This window comes from Vanessa tameamea, chromosome 5 (assembly GCF_037043105.1).
Source record: "Vanessa tameamea isolate UH-Manoa-2023 chromosome 5, ilVanTame1 primary haplotype, whole genome shotgun sequence".
Taxonomy (NCBI): domain Eukaryota; kingdom Metazoa; phylum Arthropoda; class Insecta; order Lepidoptera; family Nymphalidae; genus Vanessa; species Vanessa tameamea.
The window spans coordinates 4,824,444-4,848,217 of NC_087313.1; the positions used below are offsets into that span (position 1 = coordinate 4,824,444).

At 32.9% G+C, this 23,774-nt stretch overlaps 1 protein-coding gene across 2 annotated transcripts in view; it reads left to right on the forward strand.

Moving 5' to 3' along the window:
• Positions 1-23,774, forward strand: part of LOC113392520 (serine/threonine-protein phosphatase 2A regulatory subunit B'' subunit beta-like) — a 114,901-nt gene that overhangs the window by 80,263 nt on the left and 10,864 nt on the right. For both annotated transcript variants that reach the window (XM_026629006.2, XM_026629007.2), the window contains exon 2: positions 4,040-4,237. In XM_026629006.2, the coding sequence (XP_026484791.1) occupies positions 4,040-4,237 (198 nt within the window). The remainder of the gene's footprint in view (positions 1-4,039; positions 4,238-23,774) is intronic.

Genomic DNA, 23,774 nt, shown 5'->3' on the forward strand with positions numbered 1-23,774 from the left:
ACTAAACTTTTGATTCGAACTTCCAATTTCTTATTTGTAATTGATGAGTATTGCTCTTATACTGAGGCACTGGGTTAACACAAATGTGTACCCTGGTCCATAGCATCTAAAGGGAAGTACATACCTCCATTAAGTACATATATAGAAGTTTATTAAATTGTAAAAGATATTGTTACTAAAATTATGTGAACTGAGCCTGAAATATTTTGGCCTATTATTAATATTATTATTGATTAATCCTACATATATACGATCCTTTCCTAATCATTACATAGTACATAACAAAGTCGCTTACTACCGTCTGTATAATAAATATTTTCGAAGATATTACAGATTTATAATGCAGGGACATAGCGGTTTGTATTGTCTAATCACAAAAAGCTGTGAACGTTGTAAGACATTCTGTAGTATTTTTAGTATCAGCATTGCACCCGCGCGAAGCCGGGGCTGGTCGCTAGTTTTAGTATAGTAGAGGATGCTTGTAAAAGTTCGCTATTAGTGATACCGCCGTGATTTCATGTAATTTTACATCCTCCTTTTTTAGTCATATGTTTTCATAAAATATGTTAACTCTCTAACACAGAACAATAAAGTGTTAATCTTTATTCGTTTTGCAAATGTAACACATTTTCGAAATACTTATCTGCAGATTTATAATACTTACTCATATTTGAGTTTTGTCAAAATATGTTCTGAGTTCAAGATATTCACGAGTAAAACGGATGTGTTAAAGTTCGTGACTAATTTGATTTCGCTAGTTACGTTACGTTGACTGAAAAGATAACCGAACGTTGATTGAGACGTAGGCGTGAATCCTTAACGAAGCTATGAATGCAGTTATTTCAAACTACGAACACAACATTTCATATAACTGACAATTATGCTTAAGTAGCGCTCGGATTTCGTACGGAAATAAACGAGTTCACTGACTTTTTTTTTTATTATAATTCGGTATAATAATTATTATTTTGATCGTAGTACTGTAACTTTCAGCCAAGAATAAGAATCCACATACCATTCAATATTAAATTTATTCTATTTAAACTTGTTTTAATATATTTTTCAATTTTTGTTTTTTTCAAAGTTTTTAATTTATATTTGTTTTGTATCTACCATACAATACACTGCACATAATGTATATGTCATTACGCTGTATAGGAAACGTGAAAGTGATTAAATTAATTCGAATCTCAAAATACTTGATATCTCGAACTTTCAATCTAGTCAAAGTTTTTTCTAGCGCATAAAAAAAGATCTTTTTTACGGCCGACTTCGATCCCACGAGATAATATAATTCTGAGTAAAGTCTCCAAAGATTTTTTCTGTAGCAAAACAATTTATTCGGAGATAATATTATTTCATCCGCTCTGGAACGTTAATCTTAATAAATGAGTTCTTCTAAGCCTTTTCGTCAACGCGATCTCAACTTTCTTCGTAATAAATAGTTTTTCATAAATACTTATTCGGTTTGTATCTCTTTTTAAGGATCTCAAAGTGTTGTTAAATAATTACTTAAGGTAACAATCATAAAGATACTTAAATAATTGTTATACACATACATTATACATACATTTTCGCAATCTGTTAGTCAAAACCATACATTTGACACCATACTACATGATGCCGTAATTTTTTAAAACTACATCGAGCCTTGATTAGAAGGTGAGAGGAGGATCTGGGGTCCCCCTCGGCAGGCCTGGCGACAGTGGAGGCTATTCGTCCCCACTTGAGTCGCTGGGTGGAACGAAGACACGGCACACTCTCATTCAGGCTGACGCAGGTGCTTACCGGGCACGGCTGCTTCGGTAGGTATCTGGACCGGATAGCAAGGCGAGAGATGACACCCTCCTGCCACGGGTGCGGCGCGCCTTCGGACACGGCCCGCCACACCCTGATTGAGTTTTCCGCATGGGGGCCTCAGCGCCATTCCCTGGCGGCCATTGTAGGCGGAGACATCTCGCTGCCGAGCGTGATAAACGCTATGATCGACAGCGAGAGATGCTGGAAGGAAATGGTCTTGTTCTGTGAAAATGTGATGACACAGAAGGAGGCCGCGGAGCGGGAGCGTGAGAACAGTACTGCCAACCCGCTTCGCCGAAGAAGACCGGGGAGAAGGCGTCTTCGTTATGGACACCTTCTCCTCCCGCCATAAGGCTCGCCGGGGATAGGGGGTCTCTGTACCCCGAGAACCCCCTAGGAATTGGAGGCCCACAGAGTTGGGCCTACCGTCAGGACGTCACGGTAGTATACGCAAGCGATCCCGTGACGTCTCCCAAAAAGACGGAGTGGGTACCGCTGGTTTTTTAGTGGGTATTCCGGCGCCTTCAGCGCCGACGAGCCCCACAGAACCCCCCACAACATGTGGGGGAAACGCGTTATGCGTTTTTCCAGCGTAAAAAAAAAAAAGTCATATCCGTAATATTCGATTTATATGACACCACTATGACATACGAGCGACGAACTCACTTGTCCAAATATACACTAGACACTAAAGCAAAGTTACACAAATATACATAGATTTCTAAAATCAAACGCTCCTTTTTTCTTCGCAAAATCATTTTATAATATAGGACATAGGTAGATGGACAAACAAATGGGCTCATAAACATTGGCGCTGCAGCCAGTAACACAACAGTAAGTATTGCTGTTTGGCGATAGAATATCTAATGAGAGGGTGATGCTTACCCATAAGGGGTCGCACAAAGCTCTACCACCAAGTAATGTGAGAATGTAAACCAAGTAAAAATGTATGGGCTATTCCTATCGAAAAAAGGAATACAAATAAACAAACAATAGATTAACATATTCCTTGCGATTTGCACTACACACAATTATTGATTAATATATATTTATTGTGAGCCGAGATGGCCCAATGGTTAGAACGCGTGCATCTTAACCGATGATTACGCGTTCAAACCCAGGCAAGCACCACTGAATTTTCATGTGCTTAATTTGTGTTTATAATTCATCTCGTGCTCGGCCGTGAAGGAATACATGCATGTGTCTAATTTCAACGAAATTCTGCCACATGTGTATCCACCAACCAGCATTGAAGCAGCGTGATGGAATATGCTCCAAACCTTCTAATCAAAGGGAGAGGAGGCCTCAGCCCAGCAGTGGGAAATTCACTGGCTGTTAATGTTATATATTTATTTGTAATACAACACTATTCCATTGCATTCATTTCACTTCCAAAGTTCCGATTATTATCGGAAACAACGCCGTCATTAAACACGCCATTTCTTCTATTCGAATCCATAATGAATGTCATAGATTATTCAAGATATGATATCACGTCAAGCCGATGTCAAATTTTAATTATATTTACTCCTCTTGTGGTTATAGTATGTGTTCTCTGAATTATAGGACACTAATCGTTGCCCACGGCTTTGCTCGATTTTCAGGATTTTGTCGTCACGCGTTTGGTTTAAAAAGTAATCAATGTCCTTCCCTGGGGTTCATTATATGAAAAAGCAAATTTCATCAAATTCGGTTCAGTAGTTTGGCCCCGTAAAATTAACAGACAAGCATACAGAGTTACGTTCGCAATTACGAGTATAATATTATTATAGGTAAATATGTCATGTATAACATATTAATAACAGGTAAATATGAGATAATAATCCGTACAAGTTTGCTTTACAACGTAATGAGATATTATGTGCTGTGTCTTATGTGATAGATGATGCTAAAACGAATATAAAATAAAAACTTTGAATACAAAAACAGTTGAATAATGTATTAATATAACAATATATTTTAATGAAAAAATGTACATAACTCGTTATTTCGTATAGGTTAAAGATCGATTTTGTAGGTCACTTCTGGAAAGTTTTTGCATAATTTTCAATGATACCTTTGTAAATATCGAATATTTACAAAAATATTTTAACGTATTTTTACATATTTTTTTAGTTTCTCTATATCGTAAAACGAGTAATGAAAACTTTTACATAGTTCTAAAATACGTCATTAATAATATAAACGGATATATTTAAAATCATAATTTAGATACTTATTTTGCTTTATGTCTTTCCAGAACTACGCAGCGTCGACTCCCCCAAAGCCGTCATCAGCGCCTGCGCATACGACTCTCCAGCGGTCAGTGCGCGCGGCGGGACCAGCGCGAGTCATACCGCGCTTTCATTTCCCCAAAGGCCGACCACCGCCCGCGCACCAACAAGACCACGCACTACATAAAGTACAGTCAGCGTTCGCGACCTTCCCTAACAGTCAGGTTTGTACATTTTATGATTACAAGGAGAGTATCTTAAAAGTAAGTTCTTTGTTGAGGGTTAAATTTCAAGGCCGTATTCATGTCCAACGTTACATTGTAACGTCAGTGTGAAACGATTCTGACGAAATGATGGTTTCTTTTTAATATCTGTCACGTATAGAAAAATCCTTGTACGTGATATTTTTATTCCTAGAAGGGCTTAAAAGCGAGAAACTGACGAAATATTTGCAGTATTATATATAATTAATTTCGAAATAAGTGATATTCAAATAAACTCGAAACTAGCACACTTAAAAGCGTGTGTAAAACATCTAGTTTTGATATTAAATATCAATATAAACGGGAGACTAACACGAATCCTGAGAAATTTATGTTCTGTATAACTATAAATGAGGTTCCAGATTTGTCCCTTTCAAGTTTCCAAACCAGTCTAATAACGTTTAAATATTCCCCAAGTGTAATGTTTGGTTTAAAGTTTGTCATGAATATATATTGGCTATATTTTATACGATACGCCCTGTATAATACACGAGTAAGTTATACCCAAAGCCAAACGGCGTATTAAAATGTATGTTTGTCATAATAAAAGGTTACCTTTGAACAGCCTTGCAAATTAAAACAATTTGATTAACAACACGACTTCTTAAATCAGTCACATAATTTTTTATTATTTTTATAGACTGTCATGGTATCAAGCTCAACTAAAGCTTGATGGTATCAGTCTATTTGGCAATAAAATCCAATTTTTTCCTTAAAACAGTCATTTGACCTAATTTTCGAATTCTTAATAAGGTTAACCTTCAAAGAACATATTAAAGTGTGTCAAATGGAACGATTGAAATATTAACAATTTCCAACACAAAGGCATAAGATGTATGCGCCTACAGAATTAGGTTTTAAATATGCATTCTTCGACGTCCAATTTCTTGGCGCAGCATTTGTTCTCTGCTTATTTTTAATTTCTTCCTAATAGACTTTTTAGTTAGGCAAAGGAATAATGCTTTAGACCTCGTTTATAACTTTAAATTTAGAACAAAAGTTGCTGAATGACATTGCTTTAGCGAATCGACCGCCTGTTGATCTAAATGCAACTTTCCTTTCCTTATTTTTTATTCGTTGTGTTTCTCTTTAATTACAGGCTAATAATACCGAAATAAATTAATAGTCGTTCAAACTGAACAGTTAAGTTCAGAGAAAAATTAGCAAAGATTACATTCCGTTTTTTTTTGTATTAAATTTAAACTTCCTCGAGCGAAGAAGCGACGGACGGCTACATAAAATTAATAAGATATGTTAATATGTTTTTAATTAAATAAAAATTAAAAAAGTAATTAACATATCTTCGTTTAAAAACATACCAACGTTATTTTGTATTTCAATATTCATTATATATTTAATTTATCGCGAAGAATTTACAATTTAACGGTGAAATGCTGTGGAATGTGAGCAATGACCATTCTTGTTACCATTCCACAAGGTCACGATCAATTTACAAATACAACTTATATATGTAATATACACCTTTTTTGTTGGTCAAAGAAAAGGTCGTATAAAGGTCGTAAACATAAAATACGCAGAAATTATAATATTAATTTAATTTAAGTAATTGTTAAATACTGGAATACATCTCGTAAATATAAATTTAAAAGATAATTTTTAAGGTTAACGTATAAAATAAACGGAACTGTCGCCTTTATATGGAGTTTCATTGAAAGAACAGATTATATTCTGGAACAATTCCAAATATTAAGCCCCTTGCGTGTGTAAATAAATTGACGCTACACAACGACAACATGACGACTTATGTTTTGTGATCTTTTGCCAATTGGTACAAGCAAATTGCATGTCAACATTTTAGGGTTCGATATTGAAATTAATTTAAATCAATTCTCTTTTTTTTCACACGAATTCATTTCACTTGCGACATTTTTGTATGACTGTTATAATCATCACGTTCGAACGACGAGATAGGTTCTAATTTTATTTGGTATGTATGTATGTATGTATGTATGTATGTATGTATGTTTGTAGACTATCTCGTAAAATAGAACGTAGGATATTTTGTATTTTTATTTACGGGTAACTGGCGGAGTATATGTTTGCATAAGATTTGCCAACAGCAATTCTTTGAAAGAACTAACATCATATCTTACTCGTGAAAGTTGAAAACTGACTTCCGGTTAAATGCTATTTTGACGCGTGTGTTATATATTATAATATTGACACTTAATTGTTACAATAAATTTTATTATCGTTAATATCTGCAATACTGCGACAACTTTTAAGTTTCTTCTTACAGAAAAACTTTATCGTTGCTTTAGATCCTTTTAAGGACTTTTATAAACAAGTGAAAGTATTTTCTCAACGAAGTTCTTTTACCCGGCTTATAGTAAACGGGCAAAAATTATCACGTAGTGAAAAAGCGTTACACAAGGCGATCTTTCCCTCTCTTTCTTTCTCTCTTTCTGTCTCTTTCTTTCTCTCTCTGTCTCTTTCTTTAATACACGGTTTATTTAAAGTTATTTCTTGTTATTGTTTTAATTCGCACGTGATTTTTAATTAACAATAGTATTTATTGATACATATATGATTTTTGTCAAACGTTAATATATTTAATTGTGTCCGTTGTTTAATAGATAATACAGAGAAAGAAACTTCGTTTCAATCTGGTGTCCCATGACATATCTCTTTTTTATTTAAATTTTTACCTTTCACTGACACTTATAATGTAAAAACTATATTTAAGCGTACTCTTTGCCTTCTAAATTGCTTGAAATACAAGGTACCGTACCGCATAAATAATTTTATATGACAAAGGAAGCCTGTCAACTGTGTAGACGAATTTTCTCGAATTACTAACGATACGGCTCTAGCCTGTACAAGGTGGGTTTCTATAAACTTTTACTACAAGCTAGTTTAAAACTTCTCCGTTTTCAAAATAGATAGACGTACACTTTAAAGGTAATAATAATTTACTCCAAATTGTCAATATTCAAAGATACGTTTGAATTATTTTATAAGTTTAGGCAAAACTAGGAAATTATAGTGTACGTTAAGTATACGCAGATACAGGTAAACTCTGTATTCTCAGAAAGCACTCCAACACAAACTGAGAAAGATCAGGCTCAGGACCAATGGATTTACGTGTTTTCGTTAACACCTATACCATACTATTAGCACTGGTAAGACCTTCCTACTAGCTGTTACTTAGAATTTCTGATTAGCTTTTATCTTACTCGGAATTCGATCCTAGGAGCTTCTCTCTGAAGCCTTGCTAGCTAGTCACTAGATTAACGAGGCAGTTCAAGTTTAACTTACATAGTTTCGAAAGGTTACTCAAGGATTTAATTTCTTTAATGTCGCTCTTGTACGTTCTTGGCATATTAATTGTCTAGACAGTTCAGATGTATGTAAGCCATCTTTAGTTCCATATATTTACCAAAATAACATTCATAAAATATAGACACTACTTTCAACGTTTCAATTTTCTTAAAAGAAATAACATTTCTACGAGTGTTTTTATCGTGCTCTAGCTATCCATAGTTCGCACGGGTATTTTATGTACGATATTTTTTCAATGTACTTGTTTTTTTCAATGTATTTCTATTATGAACAATTTAGCCTACGTTTACTACAAATATAATAATAATCAGTGTTAAAATATCTTACTTAACAAGTGTAGGGCGTATCTTTTAATGCTTTTAATGGAAAACATATTTATAATATTCGATCGATATTTCTCCGAAAGTACTGGTTCAATTTCCACGCTGGAAATCATTATGTTACTTATTTGGCGCAATATTGACAGTGTTTCAGTGTAAAATCTTTGATCTATTACCTACTAATTTCAAAAACGACTATCGAACACGACGATAGATCTACTAAAAGTTATTTTCGTATTTCGCATGACAAATAGAGTTAAAAATAAGAAAAGAAACATCACCAACAAAATAATAAAAGTACATTGGAATCCTGTTTCAAAGTCGACGCCTCATGGTTCCTTGCAGTCAAATTTGGCGCTCGTCCAACGCTGGGACATGCCACAGCCTTGTTACGCCCTTACTATTCTACTTGGATGCGTCAAATGCAGTCCGTTAAACGGATACGAGGATATATTTGAACTGTCTACTCTCACTTGAACATTTCAGCGATGCCTTGCTAGCAGTAACTGAGACAAGAATGTGAAATGCTTTCCGTCTCGAGAAGTATTCCTGAAGTGACACGCTAATGACGCTGCTTAACATCTCCGTTCCTTGTCTCTCATGAATGGATCTTTGTGTGCAACAAAAAAGTGTTGCCAGGGCTATAAATATTTAAATTAAAACCCGTTGCTAAGCTATAGTCGTGTCAAGGGTTAGCAGATCGCCAAATCTAAGGTAATAATTTTGTAATTTTTTTTTATCCAATAATATAAGCAGTTTGTTTTGAAATAGAGAACCAAAATCAAAATCTTTATTTCATAGAGAAGCATGACAACTGCTTTAGTATTTACCACCGGTATCAATATTAGAACTTAAGATGAGAGGTGAAACGGCGAACGAAACTCAACGGGTGTTTTTTTCCAACAATATATTTTTTTTGGTAAAATAAAAACGAACGAAAAACTAACCTAGTTAGTAACGGTGTTGATGAAACTTTTACGATATATATAATCAATTATCATCAGAACAAAATACAAACGAATACTTACCGTTTCACACAGATCTACTAAACGTATTGATTTAATTTCATTTATAATTCGCCAACTCTATTACAATAAATTAGTTTAACTATTAAAACTATTGCACTATTAGTAATGTTTACGTACAAATAACTACAAATCGGATACCATTACACACCGAATGCTATTACAAAGGTGATTACAAAGCACGTAATTCATTTTTAAATAAGGAAATATTGCTTAATTACTGTGCTATTACTTACCTAATATTACTGTGTATTATGGGCTAATTATTATTTAGAGTAAAAAATACATAGGTATAAGTTCGCTATAATCTGAATAACACGGTTTGAATAAAGTAACATTATATTGTACGTATTTAATATACAAAAAACAACACTACGTGTACATAAATCGTAAAACAAATGCATCATATCATAGTTATCATAAAAGTGAAAACGTGGTATATTTCTGGCAACAACAACAGTAGTTTTTATATATGTATATCATATAATGAATTAGGTTAGGTTAGGTGATAAAATTAGGTTAAGTGATAAAAAAGTCTATGCCTCTTATTTAACATATACGTGTAATAAAAAATAATGAAGATGTTTCATTATTAAAAATGCAAAACAATAGAATAGTAAACATTATTAATGTATGAAGATCGATAACCACACAACATTATTAAACAGAAAAAAAAAACATTAAAAATCTGTTTCTCACGCTTGTTTTTTTTTCTTTTATTATAATAGTAATGCAAATGAAAAAGTGTACATCCTTAAAATAAAAATATTATTATAAAAAAAAATATATCTCAATTATATTTTTTTTTCTTTCAAAATTATACGCTTGATACCGTAAAATTTTTTAACGACGACGCGAACCATTGAGTCAGAGGAATGTAACAATTAGAAAGAGTAATTGCTCTTCGAACAATTAAGATAAGAGAACTTTAAAATTACTGATTGAACATACAATCTTAAATCTGTAATTTATTAGTTGAACGAAGCTGTTATATGTCTTAACTTGCCAATAACATATTGTTAGTGCAACAGTGCGCTTACCGCAGCTATAGTTATAGTAATGACATAAAACATTATTTAAAAATGTTTATAATATATTATATGTAATAGATAAATATAACATAATAAAAGTTAGTATAATATCTCTGTCTTGAAATCTACGGCAGTCACCAGGGGCTATTGTTTAAATATTAAGCCATTATTATAATTTGCTGGCTGGCTGACTGGCCATTTTTTTTTTGTGTTGGTTTTTAACATGAAGTTTGTATCTTATTTCTTATATCTTAATTCTTGTTTTCATGCGAAACTTTTATTCGCGAGAAATCTAAATATTGCTTAGAAAAGCCGCGTATAATTTTCCAAATATACGCACAATTCGTGCCTATTTCGCTTCCAATAATAAAAATCTCAAAAAACAAACGTTGTTTAGCGGGTGTTAAGTTGAAACACTGAATTCCTTCTCCCTTTGATCCTTGATTTGACATTCGGAAGAAAAAGAATCGTTTGAAGAATTTTAACCAAAGTAAAGGAATTTAAAAATTAGAATAAGACACAATCAATCAATAAATCTTATAACTCATTAAAAAAATACTTTTTGGATGGGGAGATGCTTCGATTTAAGACCGATTTCAAAACCAGAACTGATCCAAAACAGTAATTTTGGATACTAACCGCATTGTAAATCTGGTTTGCTTTAAAAGATTAACTGTGCATGTTTCTTGCAGTTTCTTCTCACTGGAAGCTGAAATATAGACGATTCAAAAATGCTTTAATGTAAAGTTTACTGGAATAAATACATTGGATTTGGATTTGAATACAAGTATGATGTGATAATTAACAAGATCATGCTTACGGCCGGCCTACGCGAATAAAAACGACGATTATTTTATTTTATTCAGTTTTTTGTTTCATAATATTTTATTTTCCCTTAAGTATTTCATGGAAAAAATGTAAAAGTATAAAAATTCGATTGCTTTAATCATGAACAACACTTCATTTTTCCACGTGATTTATTTAATGTCGTTTTGCTGAACCGCTAACGGAATCCCCGGACCGATTTCATCAATCACAATTTTCATTCCTCGCTAAACAAAATAAATTAAGCTCAGAAAGTGTTTCGCTATTTATTTTTTAATATACGCTCGATTGGAGTTTTGTGAAATCAATAAGCTGTATGGTGTGTTTTAAGTTTATATAATAATATAAAAAAAAAATATCTAAAAAACTTACATTGACAGTTACTTGGATTTAAAATAGCCCAACTGTAATTATGATGTTAAGGTCTTCCTGATTCAGATTTTCCATTGCGGCCATGCTCCAGGAAGACTCGTGGCACTGGACATTACAGTGCACAAATACGGATGCCACATTCCCTAAATCGCATAGTCTGATAAGACAACAAAACCGAAACGACTAGAAACAGTTCACCTGCAGGACATCGCTTCATAGTCGTCATATCCAAAGTATGTCATCTTTCGGGTGTGTTAATTCTAGAGAGCTCTGATTCTGTAGCCTTTTAAGTGAACTAGTATACCAACGAGATGTTACTATATAAGGAATATTTGTGCGATATAACAACATTTCTACTTGACATTATAATTTAAAAAAAAAAAGTTCAATAGTGAGTAGTTAAAAGATTCAAAACGCTACTTCGTAAATGTTCCTTTGTATAGCAATATTCGTGTAGCCGCAACATTTCTCCCTTCGTCCGTTAGACTGAGCCGTCTCGTCGCTTTTCTTACAATGTATATTCAGTAATCACTTTTGTCACATCTTTATTCTTATTGCCGTCTTACGTACAGGTTTTTGAACTCACTATATTTGAACATTCAACGTCGGTAGCCTTGATGCAAAATTGTAATTTAATAATATTATTATATTTTTATCTTCATATATTCCTTACAAAATAATTATATATTCATATTGAAAAAAAAAACAATGCATTCAAGAATATATTTCTTTCATTTTAAATAAGGCGTGATAGCTAATTTATAGAATACGTGGATCGTGAATAAAAAAGAGGACTGATTTTTATGTGTTTATTTAAAAAAAATCTCGTGATCAGCGGTGAATGAAACATCGTAAAGAAAATTGCATATCTATACTAATATATAAAGCGGAAGAGTTTGTTTGTTTGTTTGTTTAAACGCGCTAATCTCAGGAACTACTGGTCCGATTTGAAAAATTCTTTTTTTGTTGAATAGTCCATTTATAGAGGAAGGCTTTAGGCTATATAACATTACGCTGCGACCAATAGGAGCGCAGCGACAGTGAGAAATGTTGCAAAAACGGGGAAAATTATTCACATTTATGGACTTTCGATGCGTGCGCAACATAAACGTTTTAAGTTACTCAAAAAATGTGTATGAAAGATATATTCCTCTTTTAATAATAAAAAAAAAGTCCGTGACACTATATGTCTATTTGTTAAGAGTGTGCTAGCAGGCGGGGCGCGGCGGCGGCTGAGGGGGAGGCGGGTCAGCCCCGCCGCCGCGCTCGCCACTCTCACCCGCGGGTGTAGTTCTGCGAAGTAGCAATGCACATAACGACTTAAAAAAATTAACATTCTTAATAGTTAAATTATTTATCAAAATTAGGTTTTGTTATCAGCTTATTTGCTCATTATTTTTTATCGTTTAAAATCGATTACATTTAAATCATAATCTGCTGTAGTTTTAACTTACGATATAAGATAAAATTTCAATGAACATTCCTTCGTACTTTGCAAGTAAACAATTCAAACGTTTCACGGTATAAATAAGGTATAAAAATTACATTACACACGTAAAAAAGTTCAAAATGGCGAGCGATACTTTCACCGATGCAGATTAATCATCACTGAGAAAATAAATTATGCAAATAAGCAAATAGGTGAATATCGATTAAAATGACTACACAAATAAATTAGTAGTTCAATATTTCAAGTAAATTCTATTACGTTCAAGCATATTCAACACGGTTGTACTATAATCACCTTATGGAATAATAACACCAAAGGAGAAACAATCTAAACTTCTTATTGTTCGGTTTGTTTATCTTATTACGTTTAAGTTAATATTGTTTGTTTTCAACCGACTTCAAAAAGGAGGAGGTTATCAATTCGTCTGTATTTTTTTGTTTTTTATATGTTTGTTACCTCATAACTTTTCACTGGATTTTGATAATTTTTTTTTGTTTGAAAGGTAGTGCTTCCCGTGGGGTCCCATTTTAATTTTATCCTGTTACGATGATGGTATCCCTATGAAAACGATATAAGTCTTAAATGTGCATTATGTATGTGCGCGATAAATAGGTGAATAACTCAAAATTGTGCCAACCAATTTTAATGATCCTTTTTTTATTATAAAGGACAATAATTTTATCTATAATATATTATCGTAATAACTTTGCTGACTTTTAAATAGTCTAAATATTTTTAATTTCATTTTACATAGTTTAAATCTAAAAAATATTGTAATCATTGTTTGTTATTCATAGGTTTGTGTTAAGTTAGATTTAAAGTGGGTAGGTACATACTTATCTCCCTGCGTGGAAACACAGAACGTACCTACATATTGGTAAGTAGAATAAGTTACTTGATTATTAAGTTGTAGAATAATAAGCAATTATTTTTTACTTTTTAGAGCATATTATTTTTTTTCTCTTTTGAAGTCGGTTTTTTTTTTTGTCAAAATTTTTGTTTATTAGAAGTGGTTGTCATCTGCATAATTATTCTGATTTGGTTAGGTTTTTGTTTATTAAAACATATATGGTTTTTTTATTACGATAAAATATCGAAATAAAAAAAAAAATTAAATAACCTTTATAATACTTTTTTTTTTCAATACAGATTTCATTATATTATCGGGTACTTAATTATTTACCATATGTTTGTTTTTATTGATTACAAGATACGTTTTGGTTTAAATTTAATACCTACATTTTTTTTATCTTTTTCGTCACTATAATACCTAGAAAAAGAACTAACCTTTCTCGGCAGACTGCTAATGCAAAGCGTCTGCGGCTTTTGCGTAGCAATGAAACAACTGAAGACAATACGCAGAGGTTAGCTAATCAAAGAACGGTCAGTGAACAACATCGTGCTAGGGAATCGAGCGTTGAACGTTCACAGAGGTTAGCCTTACAAAATTTCCGAACTTCGGTGAATCGACAACGGGAATCAAATCATCCTTATATTTTGCCAGCCATCTTACCCCTTATAGTTATGGAATAAATTTCGCAATGATTTATGTGAAGATATATTAAACAGAATGCGTAATGAAAATCAGGATATAACATTAACCTATACTGATAACGTATACAATGATAGACTTATCTTAATTGAAGATAAAATTCATGAAATTTCAGATAAATCATTGACTGATTTTGGGCTTCCTGCATCAAAAAGGAATAATTCACATAATAATTTAGATCCTTTAGAAGTAGCACTACGGAAGCCGTATGATGTAAATGAATTAAATGAGTATATTACTGAAAATGAACCAAAATTAGTTAATGACCAGGTGACGGCGTACAATCGTGTTATGTGCAGTATTCGTTTTAACGAAGGAAAAATATTTTTTTTGGATGCTCCAGGTGGAACTGGAAAGCCTTTTATTACTAATTTCATATTAGCAAAAGTAAGGTCTCAGGGAAAAATAGCCTTGGCAGTTGCGTCGTCAGGAATTGCGGCAACTTTATTAGCAGGTGGACGCACAGCTCATTCCACTTTTAAACTGCCTCTAACTGTTTCTTTACAAAAAGATAGCGTGTGCTCTATTCGCAAAAATGGCCCTCTGGGTAAAGTTTTACAAGACGTTTCTTTAATTATCTGGGACGAATGTACCATGATCCATAGAGCTCATGTAGAGGCTCTAGATAGAACTCTCAGAGATATTAGAAGTTGTGATAAAATTATGGGTGGGATTACCATTATGTTTTCTGGGGATTTTCGACAAACTTTACCGGTAATTTTAAGAGGAACTAGAGCAGACATTGTAAGGTCTTGCCTTAAAAGTTCACCGTTATGGAAATTTGTCCATACCTTAAAACTATCTACGAATATGAGAGCACATTTGGGGGGAGGAAGTACAAATTTTCCTTCAAAGTTACTTTTAATAGGAGATGGAAAAGTACCTCATTCTGAAAATAAAATTGAAATTGATCGCGATTTAGGAGAAAAAGTGACTAGCATAGAGGATTTAATATCAAAAGTTTACCCTAATATCGTCGAAATAGAAAATAAAGATTACCAATGGATGTGTCAAAGGGCAATATTGGCGGCGAGAAATAGTAGCGTTGACGAAATTAACGACCTAATTTTAACCAAACTTCCAGGCGATATAACTACCTACACATCTATTGATAATGTAATGGATCAAGAAGATGCAGCCATTACCCACAAGAGTTTCTCAATTCTTTAAACCCGAGCGGCCTTCCACCACATTCCCTGAAGTTAAAAATAGGTGCTGCGATAATTTTCCCGCCTTCAAGTAAAATTCCTTCGCAATAACGTGATCGTTGCAACAGTTTTGAATGGTCCGGCAGTTGGTCAAACAGTGCTTATACCTCGCATCCCAATGATTCCGAATGATTTACCTTTTAATTTTAAAAGAATTCAATTTCCCATTAAGTTATCTTTTGCCGTAACCATTAATAAATCACAGGGCCAAACATTTAAACACGTAGGAATCTATTTACGTCAAGACTGCTTTTCACACGGCCAACTATATGTCGCGTTGTCAAGATCGGGTTGCGGGCAAAATCAGTATGTTCTTCTACCACAAGAAAAAAAAACTAAAAATATAATCTACGCTGAAGTACTGTAAAACATATTATTAAATCTTATTGACGATTATAATAACAAAAACCAACGTGAGCAATCAAACGATAATCATGATAGTGTTTCCGACAACTACGCGAACGAAGTCGCGGGCACAGCTAGTGTCAAATAATATTCTGACATATTCATATAAACTGGATCAGCTTCAAACTTTTCCCTTGAGGGGGCAGGCTTTTGGTCAGTAGTAGAACATTTTCGAACTGTTATTTTTTTAATACACCATAATATTTTATAAAAATAAATTCGTTTCACTAAAAATTGTAAAGCATTTGCGTTGAGCACGCTTTTATCTGCTTGTCCGTTTATTCGTGGGAGTGTTCTCACGGATATAACAACGTAAACAACGTAAATGACATCCTCATACGGCCATTGTGCCCCTTCCGCACGTTGAGACTTATTGTGATTATACTTAATACATCTTAATGATTATATAAATGTAATTTTCGTTGTTTCCTCATTCGGTATATTTTTTGTTTATAAATACATCGGTTTCATTTTAAAATAACAATAATATTATATGCAAGTAATTAAAATGCTCAAACTCATCTCAGGGTCTTCAGGAACTAATTACAACTACAATACATATTTTCAACTGTAATTAAATGTAGTTATTCGTGTGTACATTTTATTTTTAAAACAATTATTATTATTAAAATTATAATCTTAAAAAAAGTATCAGTTGAAATCAATAAATGTGTTATGCCTAGATAAAAAAGTCTTAAAATAATTATTACGGAATAACATTATGGAAAGTAAAAGTGGTACTAACCGATTTCGGTTTCGACGGCAATTCTGAACGGACCATAGTCAACTGAGCATGATTGCTCAAGCCAGGTTCAATTTCCGTTCCCTAATTAACTTTACCCGATAAAAATATATAGAAAGAAAATATACAGACGCAGGGCCAACACCTTTGCTTCGCGGCCCGAGAGTGCTAATGAGAATATCTGATAGAAAAACCATATTACTTTGTCGTTCGAACCCAGGTCCTAAGGGTCCATGAGATCAACGAGGCAGCAAAAGTAATCGCTATAGGAATACAAAGTAATTTATTTATTTTGATATTGGCATGATAATAATTTTAAAAAAATATTTTTTCTATCTAGTAACACTATTACGATATGGTTTAATAGCTTCGCTTTGCGTCACTGATGTTATGATTACAAGATCAATAGCACTTGAACGGTAAAGTTTGTATGAGTAATGCTTATAATTTGAGAGCTGTTACAATCTATACTAATATTCATACGAAAATAACTCTGTCTGTCTATCTTTCTGTTGCTCTTTCACGGCCAAACCACTGAAACGAATTTGGTATTCTTGGAAGAAAGCTTGAATTCCAAGGAAGAACATACAGCACTTTTTATGCATAACATCACGCCCAACTCTTAAAGTGCGAGTTGAGGCCGTGGGGACAACTAGTCTCTTATATTTTATAAAGAAAAGTCAAGTGAGTGTCCAAAGTCTGATCATAGGCGTTCGGTTAGGATACAGAATATACATTTTAGAACTTACATCTTCAAGCTGCTACACACTTTATGTATGTAAATGATTGCGTGCAAGGGTGCGTGTTTGTTAGTATCGGAATTCCTTCCATCGCATGCGTTTTGTGTTAACAGCGAGTATGTGTTGACGTAAATATAGCGTTAAATACCAGAGATAGCTTCGCTTTAGACGATAGCTTCGTTTAAGATACTCTTACCCATTAAGTCATAAGGCTTCCCTTTTATATTCAATCTGTTTATTGAAAACGTATGTTCGTGAATTCATACATAAGCAAGTACTTTTGTGAATTAAAATAGTTACTGTATAAATCTTGACTGCGTGGAATGACGGCAAGAATGCTAGCAGCATTCCAATTCTCTGGGCAAAAACGAACCAGGCCTTCTGTCACCAGTGGAGGCTATAAGACATTTAGGTATTGTATTTTATTTTATTAGGACTAAATGTTAATAATTCTTGTATAAATAAAGTTTCTTAGTACTTACATACTTAGTTTGGAGTCATTATGTTTTAAAAATTGCTTATAAATAAAAGTGAACCGAGAAGACTAATTTTTAGATATTGTGTAGGAGGCTTTGAAAGGCTTAACTTGAAATTGTCGACTGAGCTTTATCCGCCATCTTGAAAAAATGGTGCATTTCCTTTATGAGTGAAACGAAAATGCTACGAGAATTTTGATTATTTATTCTTTTTATTATTTTTTTTACATTCTGCTCTAAAATTTCGATCACAACAATATCTAAAAATGAGTTTTCTATTATAATAAATGACTATTATTGCGAATGATATTTATAGAGTATCTCTATAAAGTCGAAATTAACGAATTACCATTTAAATGGATCAATTTAAGATAACAATGCAGGGCGGCGCATCAAAGACATGTTCAGCCGAATCCACTCGGCGGCTTCGTGACCTAAATTCCTATGTAGGTCGATCGTTTATGAATTTTCGTCAAAATTTATTTTGAAACTGTCCGTAGGCTCTTAGGTAGGATTCTATAATAATAATATTATTTAAATATTCTCATAAATCGTAGACATTATAAGTTTGAAAGTAAAGTAAGTAAGCTAACAATATATAAGTAGGCTAACGACATACTAATAGCAAATTGACAAGCCTGTTTACAATTGGTTTTGACTAACATAACCATTAATTATATACAATGCATAATATATGTATATGTATATTATACCTTACGAATAAGCATTTCAATCGCCTGTTTAATTTAATGACTGAAGATATCTAAGGCCTGATTTCAAATCCAATAAAATTTCGTCCCATATTGAGAGGATAGTGTATTTGTAAATATTTCTCGTAAAGAATAACTGTAGCCAGTAATATCCCGCTGCTGGGCTAAGTCCACCACGCTGTTCTGATATAGGTTGGCATATAAACATATAGCAGAATTTCATTAAAATTAAACATGCAGATTTCATAATGCTTTCCTTTATCAGCAAGGAAATTAAGAACATAAAATTCAATGCACCTTACCTTGTTTGAACTCGCAACCATTAGTAAAGATGCTAGCGTTCAAACCACTGGACCGTCTCGGCGCCCAGTTAGTCTAACGGGCATAAGATTAAAACATAATAATAATAACCCATAATAATTTAGGAAATTGTGTTCGTTAGGAGTATTTACAGTACAATCAACTATTAGCGTATACATCGTTGGACCTTACACGTTAACCTAACTTTCTAACGGATAACTTATCTGTTTTGATCGATTACATTCAAAGTAATTGCATATTACATTTAGAAAGCTATTAGACATTATCGCGACGCACCTCTCCTAGTTCGGTAAATAATCAATAAAATTTGATAATTTATCATATTTGTAGCCTTATACTACGCGTGTACATTATCAAACATTATACACACAGTATATAATATATTTAGAAAAAAAACAATAATGTAATTTACGTTAAAACAATTCAATAACAAACCAAAAATAGTGCGCCAAATCATACATATTGCAATAAACTACTTACTCGATTAGGCTTACAAATCCAAATAAAAACACAATTAACACTTTTAATGAATTACAAGTCGCGCTAATATCGACCTTACAGTCAAACAACACAAAACACAAAACAAACCAAAAAAGAAAAATTAATGCCGGTTTAATTCAGTTTCGCGCGTTTTTATGTTTTTTATTTTTATTTGTTCTAGTCAGTTGTATGGATAAAGGAATCTCCTGAATATAATATGAATTACAACTGACAATAAATACAACAATAATGTCTCACTCCTGGACAAAAAAGAGGAGAGATCCTCTTGAGAAGAAGACTCTTGTGGAGAAGCTTATTACACCACGCTGATCCAATGCAGTTTGATGGAAGCACATGTGACAGAATTTTATTCGAGCCATGCAAATTTCCGATGTTTTCTTTCACCGCGAAGGAAGAGTTGAATTATTTAGCACAAAGAGCAATTCTTCCTAACGTATCGAAAAACGTATTACATTTGATTTTACGTGTATTACGTATTACATTTGGTTGATAGATAATAATAGATTAGTTTACATAAATATTGCATTACTACTTTTGCAAATAAAATAAATGTTACTATAATTAGTAAATGTTATTAATTTGAAGGATAAGTGAGCTAAGAGTGACTAGAGTTACAATGGACATACAATCTTAGTACCCCTAAAGATTCATGTGTCCAAGTGGACACTGACACTTTAGGGCAATGAGTTATGTCGAGTCAAATAGCAACTATAGTATGTAATGAGCCTTTATGTATGGTCTATGGAGCGAGTTGGTTTGCCCTGGACAGAGTTCAAGTGGACGGGGGATACGAACTGCAGATATTTTAATATCCGCATGGCAGGCCCCTGCACCCTGCAAAAAACCACGACGAGGCGTCCCAGAAGGTCACTTAGATTGTTTTTTAGGGAGATTGAAAAATAAAACTAGGCTTTCCCCTGGTATCTTTTCTTCTTCCCTTAACAAACATACTGAAGTATGTATGAGGTATTTTTGCACACACATAATTGTGGTCTAATAATAATAATTTTGATTAAAAACAACCAGCAAGAACCTTATCTACACAAATAATATGCTATAGGACTAATATTACAAATGTTCTTAAAGGCATCGCACTCGCGATAATGGTGTCGAAACGCTGTTAGAAGCCGTTTCGAGGTATTAGGGTCATTTTGTCGGAGGCACAATTGGCCTTGAAATAATTCAAGAAAACATAAAGTAGTTTAGACTTTACTGAAAAACTCGCATATTATTTGAAACGATGACGTTCCTTAATCAGTTTAATATTCCAAAATCTTTGGAGTCTATTCTGAGAAATCAAAACATATTACAGTATACATTATATGTTTACTTGATGGTAGGTCTTTGTAAGTCCCTCTGGTTAGGCACCATCCACTTACCACATATACTGTCACCAAACAGCAATACTTACTGCCACTGTGTTCCAGTTGGAAGGTAAAGTCAATGTAACTGAAAACACATGGACAGACACAAGATTGGCTAATATTTCTTAGTGCTAATGTGTAGTGGACGGCGCTAACCACCTAGCATCAGGTGGCCTATGATATTATGGCGTTACGCTCATCTATTTCATGAAAAAAAGAACACAACTGTTATGAAACTGATTTTATTATTATGAAAAATAAATATGTATAAAAGTGTTAAATTTCAATTTTATCGTTTGTGAAACGCTTAATGTTTGACCCAAAAACAACGTTTCAATCTTAGAATCGCTTGAGGCTTCAACAATCGATTGGGTGGCTGCGATTTTACAATTGCTTAAAGTGAAACAGCGACAAAACTAGTCCATTAAGATTTTCTAAATATTTAGTTATAGATTTTGAATATTGGTTAAATCAATATCATTTGTTTTATTGATAGAATATATTTGATGATTAATAACTTAAGTCAATTTCTTACTGTAGTTTTTTTCATTTCAGTGTATACAGCCAAACAGTCAAGAACTATAATTATGTCTTGAAACCATTCATTCATCATTTAGCCTTGTTATAGTTTGATTCGGTTTATGGACATCAAAACGAATTTTCAGTAATGAGAGTATATTTCTCTATTGAATATTTATTTATTGGGGGTTCCTTAATTGTAAAGTCTTTTACTAACGAAAAATCCGAAAATTGATATCTGTCGGACTTCCCTTGATGTCCGCATTTTTTTAACCATACGACTCGATAAATAATAAACGAATCCAACTATAATCAAACCTCGTACCTAAGTAACTCTTACTTACTTCTCAACAAAAGTTCTTAATTCTATACGACAATGCAATCCAACACAATGAAATCTTTATAAATGTCGACACGTGCAACAAAATTTCTAATGTATTTCAAATATCTACTGCAAATAAATATATTGTATTGTATGTATTCAGCATACTGGTAACAAGATAGTGTAAAAGTGCCATTTTCTCTAAACAAAAATGAAACTTATAAATCTGCTCACGTATGGTGAACAAAAACAATGACCATAACTACTAATATTAAATTCCTAGTAGAAAATAAATAATCATTTCAGTTACATTGACTATTTTGCTCTATCTTTACCGTACTCTTCACATTCTAAGCATGTAATGTATTGTGTTATTGTTTTGAAATCGGTTTTTCAAGGATTACTCTGAGCAAGCGTAACACATCGTATTTACTTGTATGGTAGTTGTTAAACATAAAATATAAATGTTAATTCAGTTGTAAACAGTTAAGGAAAAAATGTCGACCGACTTAAAATTGTTACAAACATTTTACAAAAATGTTGTGTTGTATTTGTAATGGAAGAAAGTACATAACGTATGGACATTTTAACTATAATTGTTTTTACATTGCTAATTGTAATTGTAACTGTTGTTTAATTGTAGTGTAATCAGTTATCTGCCATAGCTTTACCCGCGTTTAAGGGGTTGGTTGTCATATCCGGCGTTAGGCATAACAGTACAAGCATGCCAAATTTCATAATATTTCGTTCAGTGGTTTGGCCTTAAAATTTACAGACAGACATAAATATTCAGATACTTTCGCATTTATAATATTAGTAATTATAGAAAAATTTACAGATTATATGAAAAAAACATTAACAGAAAAGACAATTATATTTTTTTTTTTTTATGTAGAACATGCCTTTTTTTTACCAAATTAGTCGTGTTAAATTCGTAGTAAAGAGCAAAGTATATCTTGTGAACCTATACTCCGAACCGGCAGCTTTAATACACATATTATACCTTTTATTACTCAAAATGATAGTTCGAAAGACCTTCTAAAGCCCCTTTAACTACCTTAAAGAATATTTTGATTCCTAGAAAATTTGTTCATTGGAATAAATGATTACAAATTGAAAAATATACATTTCAATTATGATAATTTAAGCTAGCGTTTTTAACATTTACCATCAGCCAAACTTGCGTTACTCAATCGGGGTCAGAATTTTCTACTGCCCTTGAGTTATTTGTTTTTTGCCTTTGTTTTTGTCTGTCGTTTTCCCAGCCCAGAAGGGTCATTGACCGGGGAAGTAGGTCACGACGCCTTCGCCTATTTATAGAGAACGGGCTACTTACTTTGACAGACTGCCCGATCCCAGTTACGCAAGTTACGGAAACTAGACGATGGTATTTTAACAGTAAACATGATATTAATAAATTCGATAATCTGTATTTATTTATTACAAAATGGGTATTTTAGCTTAAACAACTATATTAATTGAAAAATATGTATATAGACACCCTTATTGATTATATATAATTACTCTTCATATATCAAAGTATATGACATACATATATACCCCACACAAAAATAACCTCAAATGTTTCGCAAATATATCTGGCAATCATTTTGAATATGAACTTTCTTTTATCTTCTAAAATGTATTTATTTACCTGAAATACCAAATTTAAATTTTTGAAGAATGTACATCAATAAATATTATAAATATATTCAGCACTTAGATTTAAAAGTACACAGGACAGTCGCGGTTGTAGCCTCTAGCCATTGCCTATTAAAGAATAAATCTAATTGACTAAACAGGAAGTCATTTCCAACTCCTTTGTGATGTCTTGAGAACATTGCAAGATGTCCTTTTATAGCAATACTACTAGTATTTCAACTTTAATCAATTTATCTTTATTATATAAATATATAAGTGCTATGTTTTAACATACGCGAATGTCTTATATTTAGTATTAAGAAATTAAAATTCACCAAGAAATAATCAGGATGTGGTTGGGAACTATCGTCAAAAAGTAAAAAACATAATTTCTTCACTTCTTTATCGTGATAAGATTGCTGACGTGACACGTGTCAGCGACCCATATTCTATAATGGCGGAAGCCAGACAGCCCACCCGCGGGACATGCGTGACCACATTGAACATCGCGACTTTTCCATATACCGTTTTACCATTATCGACGTTATAAGTATAGAGAATAGCGGTCAATATCGAGTGTACATGATGCTTTGCAATACTTGGTCTGTTTTAAAACCAACTAATTGTAAGCATCATTCTTCGTATTCTGCGTTTTACGGCACTATAAGTAT